At 38.4% G+C, this 5,598-nt stretch overlaps 1 protein-coding gene across 1 annotated transcript; it reads left to right on the forward strand.

Moving 5' to 3' along the window:
• The first annotated feature begins 1,948 nt into the window (after nt 1-1,948).
• On the forward strand, nt 1,949-5,290 carry LOC131534657 (uncharacterized). Its single transcript, XM_058767659.1, has one exon. It carries the CDS (start codon nt 2,151-2,153, stop codon nt 3,651-3,653), a length of 1,503 nt encoding a protein of 500 aa, XP_058623642.1. The 5' UTR covers nt 1,949-2,150; the 3' UTR covers nt 3,654-5,290.
• The last annotated feature ends 308 nt before the right edge of the window (nt 5,291-5,598 follow it).

Below are 5,598 nucleotides of genomic sequence, written 5' to 3' on the forward strand. Positions count from 1 at the left end.
GTGTATTTCTACTAAGAGTTGTTAGTTGTTTGTGCATTTTGCAGGTAAAAATTGAAAAAAATAAAAATTCTCTTTAATTACTCGTCCTCATGTTGTTCCAAACCTATAAGACCTTCAAGATCTTAAAGGTAAAGGTAGTAAAGATATCGTTAAAATAGGTGCACACCAAAAGTGCTAGTGTTAAAGCACCCTTATATTCTTGAAATGGCAGTACTTGTAGATATCTGTGACGTCCCGAAAGCATTTGTGCTCCTGATGGGTCTTCTTTACATCATTAACAAAACAGTACAGTTCTGATGTTCTCAAACTTTGCACGAACATTGGTGGGAGTAGCTGTTCTTCACGTGTTTACAGGCTACGAAACATGCTACTCTGCAAAAAGTAGGCTTTTTGGTTGGTTTATGCACTTTGTTCAACACACATTTTTTGCTGTGTTATGGCATCTCTTTTTAAAATTTTGAATGCACTTTGATGCATGTTCTGTCTTCTGACTTATATTGAAATGGAAAATTTCAGAATTACTCATCTGTTCTTTTGATTAAATGTGCATTAGTGAAAGGAATGTAGATATTTACTGCAATTGTTCCAAAGAAATTAAATGTCAGTGTTCATCTGTTTTTTAAAGATAGGATGTTTTAATTCTTAACACAATAATGCTAAGTAGGATACATTATAGTGAAAGATTATTTGTTTTTAATTAACTTTAGTCAAATGTATTTGTATGAACTGTTCTAAAGTGTGAACCAAATGGCCATCAGGACCATGGATCATGGGCTCTCCATGGGGTGGTATTGTGTTGTTTGTAGCACATTTGTTACCAGGTATAAAGGTCTGGTCTCACAGACAGTACTGGGTTAAGATTGTTTGAAGGATGACATGCTAACATCACTGCTGAAGAACTGCTACACTGCTACCTTCAATAAATTCTTCTCCCCACAAGAACTTTGGTCAAGATTACTTATTTTATGTATTAGAGAAATCTAGTACATTGGCGAGCCACCCAAACTACTGCTCAGCCAAATACAGCAAAATCTAACAATTTGGCGAGAGCCAGCCAGGAGAGACTGACAAGAAGAGAACTCACCAACTGCAACAAGAAGTGAACAAAAGAGTTTTGGAGATTCTACAGTTTTTGTGTTGAAGATCAACAGACCGCATCTGTGGACATAAGTTATTTGAATCAACTGGATCCTGTCTCAAAGATCCTAATTTGGTGAGTGAAACTATCGGCTCTCTAAAAGAACTTAAAGAACACTCTTTCATAAGTAAGCAGATCATTTGATGTAACCATAATAACCAGTGTAGCACTGTTTAAGAATTTTTGGCTTAGGCCTTTCTCTTGAGTCTGTAGGAACCTTTTAAATGATTTAGTTAATTCTCCTGAGACCGTAGGAGCTATAGAAAAAGTGTTTATAGCGTGGTCCTGTTCTCTTGAGTATGTAAGAATCACTTAAGAAAGAGGTTTAGTCCGTTCTCATGAGACTGTAGGAGCCATAGATGTATAATTATAGGCTTAGTCCTGTTCTCTGGAGTCTGTAGGAATTGTTTAAGAAACAATTTAGTCCGTTCATCAAGAGATTGTAGAAGCAGAGGCTTGGTCCTTTCTCTTTTTGTTTGTAGGAATTGTGCAAAAATAAAACAATTTAGTCCATTCCAGAGACTGTGGAGCCATGATAGCATTGGGGCTGATGTTGCTGCAAAAATTGGGAATTCTTGACTGGGTGCTAATTCAGTAGCCACTATTTTAGATATAAATAATGTTCTAACTTGGTTAAAAGAAGATGGGCATAAAGCCATGAAATTATAAGTTTGTTTGCCTTCTGTTGAAAGATACAGAAAGAAAGCTATAACGTAAATTGTCTAAGGGACAAATTTGAAGCAAAGTAATTCAGCCTTCTGAGCTAGGATTCAGAAAGAATTGAAGAAGTCTTATCACTCAGGATTTGTCAGAAAATTAGCCTTAATGTAAATGTTTTTTTTTTAAATGAAGTATTGAAAACTGAGTTATAAAAATATTGAGTTGTCTGTGTAACTGAAATGGTCAGTTTAACAGACTGCTGTGAATTTAAATCAGAATAAGCACCTTTTTACGGCTCTAACACCTTTTGTTCTGTTTTCACACCTCTGAGGGCACTTTTCCTGTATTTGCCATGGCTGAGTCTGCACAAAACAATGGTAATGGCTCTGCTCTGAGACCAACAACAGAAAGACATGGGACAGAACCTCCAAATGTGACCATTGATCAGATGTTGGACAATCTGAATGTATATTTGGACAAAAGGCTGGGACTGAGGGAGTACCATGATGATATGTGCCAGAGGTACAGCATTAAGCACTCAGAGAGTGGACTATGGGCATTGCCGGACATTAAAAGGGCTTATGGAAAGACACAGAGCTTATGGGCAATCACCAAGAAAGATGGATTGTCTGTGATTTTGGTCAAACAAATTATGCAGCATCTGCAGAAGTGTGAGACTGACATATTGCAACATGAGATCAAAGCAGAGAAAGCAAAAGTTCGAGCACTGGCTAAACAATTGCAGAATGTAAAGGACAAAGAAAGACTGTTCATTGAGAATGACAATTTGCTAACTTTACTCTCCAAACAACTGGAATCAAAATCTTCAAGCAGCTCTGATGACAGCGACGCAGACATCAACACACATGCTGGAATTACAAAGAATAACTTGAAGGTTAGACTTGCTCCTGTAATTGTCAAGAACAGAAGAACTGAAGTTGAAATCGACAATGAGGAGGAGTATGAGGAAAATGGTGAACTACGAACTCACACTGTAAAAAAGTTGGTAAAGAAATATGTTCCATACAGAACATACCAGCCAGCTACTCCAGAGCAAGTTGACAAATGGTCAAAAGAATTGCCAGATGTGTACAAGCAACCACGGAAAGTTTGGCAATTTCTTCAACGCTTGCAGAAAATCTATAATTTACATCCACTGGATGGTGTGATGATTGTTAATGTGAACTTAAGAGACAATGACCAAAAGACACTAACAGAAAGTGTTGAAAGAAGGATTGGTGAATCTCAAGAAAACATTGAGTCTGGATGGGAAGCTGTACAAACTTTCTTGTTCAAACTGAAACCTGCAGAAGTTAACTGGGCTAAAATTACCTCTTGCATGCAGAAGACAGGAGAAAGTGTTGCAGAATTTGAAGAGCGCTTCAGACGAACTTGGATGGAACATTCTGGAATGAATGAAAGTGACAAAGACACTGGACTGCCCCTGAAAACATCATTTGTAAATGGGTTAAAAGCAGAAATTTCTAAAGCCCTTAAAATCAGGTATGATGACTGGGACAGCACTGGAACAGCATTCATGCAGATTGTTGAATGGTCAGCAAAGATTGAAAGAACACAGGAAATCAAACTCCGATCTTTGCAATCCAAACCTTTGCCATGCAACAACCGGACAATTGGGAATGAGCATGAAGACAGTGAATATCTGAGATACTCAAGAGCAAAAACTCAGGGAAGATGCAGACATTGCAATGAGGAAGGACACTGGGTTCGTGACTGTAAGCTGAGTTTGAGGCATCAAAGTGATGAAGAGGAAAACCTGTTGAAAAGGTGTCAGCAATTGACAGCCAAACAAAAACAGACTCTGCTAAATGCTGTGGAGCCGCAGGGAAACTGAAGAACCTCTCTCTGCAGCACCAGCTAGAGACATCTCATCCAAAAGCTGATGGACTCCATGTGTATGCAAACAAGACCAGTGAAGACACCATACAGAAGGGAAAAGCATACACAGAAACCTCAACAACTGAAGCCAAAGATGATGTCCTAGTAGGTAGTGCTGCTAAACAAGCCATAAAGGAGAGAGGTGAACATGCAGCGGCATTAAGACAACTTCAGAAAGACGTACAAACAGCTTTGCACAGTAAACGGATTCAAACTGAAGTGTCCATAAAGCAATCGTCCATGTTAATGGAAGATGGAGCAAAACTGCATGAAGACAACCAATGCATTAAGGAAAACCACAAGGAAAACTATGCCCTTTTGAACATGCCACAGGCCAGCCCATGTCCAATGAAAATCTGACATCTAATAGCCTTGTCCAAACTGATGAAAGACTCAGCCTGGCAGTACACAATGCCAAGAATCAAGTTTTGGCACCTCCAAAGGGGGCCCATGGTATAGTGTCTAACAAATGGGTAAAGATTAAAAAAAAAATCATTTGTCACAACAAGAATCCAGGTGGGAAAGACCACTTGAGGATCTTTTAGTAACCGATGCAGCAGTTAAAGCGCAGGGAAACAATGAGTGGATTGATGTGAATTTGCCTAGAGACGAGGGATAGATGGCAGTAGTGTTTTTCAGAGTCCAGATATGGCGGGACTAGGGTTTATAGGCTCTAGCTTGTCGCCTGAGGACGAAGACATGAACATTTCACCACTGATAAACGCTGTAGTGCCCTGCCAACATTAAATAGGGACAGTTTTATTGGTAATAAGGCATGATTTGTTTAAAACCTTTTCTTTGGAAAGATACGTTTGCCTTTTCTCTTGTGTGATTGCAGGTGTTCCAGAGGATGAGCAAAGACATCCAAAGCTTGGACCAAACTGCACTGGCCACCTAGATGAACACGCCTGAACATCCACAGAACACAACAACATCCACCACTTCCACAAGATTGCAACATCAAAATAAAAAAGGACTTAGGCATTCAAGATAATGCAAACCTCACCATTAACTCTTATTCTGTCATCTTAAGTAATGGAGCCTGTATGCAGCATTCTGTATTCATGATTACTGAAAAGTATGTTTTGTGATCAAAAATGATCAAAGGGGGGATTGAAAGATTATTTGTTTTTAATTAACTTTAGTCAAATGTATTTGAATCAACTGTAGCCAGCTGTATGAACTGTTCTAAAGTGTGAACCAAATGGCCATCAGGACCATGGATCATGGGCTCTCCATGGGGTGGTATTGTGTTGTTTGTAGCACATTTGTTACCAGGTATAAAGGTCTGGTCTCACAGACAGTACTGGGTTAAGATTGTTTGAAGGATGACATGCTAACATCACTGCTGAAGAACTGCTACACTGCTACCTTCAATAAATTCTTCTCCCCACAAGAACTTTGGTCAAGCTTACTTATTTTATGTATTAGAGAAATCTAGTACATTGGCGAGCCACCCAAACTACTGCTCAGCCAAATACAGCAAAATCTAACAATAGCATTATAGCATTCTGCATGTTCTTCAATGTCCATGAGCCATTTTTCTGAAGTACTGTTAGAAAATAGAAACTTGTTGTGTGCGCAAATTACATCGTTCAGCCAGTTGGATGAACTTAACGTTACAAGTAAGATGAACTATTCTCGAAAAAGTTACCTGTCTGCCTTAAATAAGTTAACTCAACAAGATGTTTAGTTTAGCCAATTTGTATTCAGTTTGCACAACTTATAATTATAAGTTTATTCAACAAAATGCTTAGTTTAACCAACTAAACATTTGTTGGTCTGACTAATTTTATGTTGTTTCAACTTAGATTTAGGTTAGCACAACTGTCTTGTCTTGTTGGGCTAACTTAAAAACTTGTTGGTTAGACAAAGTATAAAGTTGATTCAGCTTCACCTTT

This window comes from Onychostoma macrolepis, chromosome 25 (assembly GCF_012432095.1).
Source record: "Onychostoma macrolepis isolate SWU-2019 chromosome 25, ASM1243209v1, whole genome shotgun sequence".
NCBI classification, from domain to species: domain Eukaryota; kingdom Metazoa; phylum Chordata; class Actinopteri; order Cypriniformes; family Cyprinidae; genus Onychostoma; species Onychostoma macrolepis.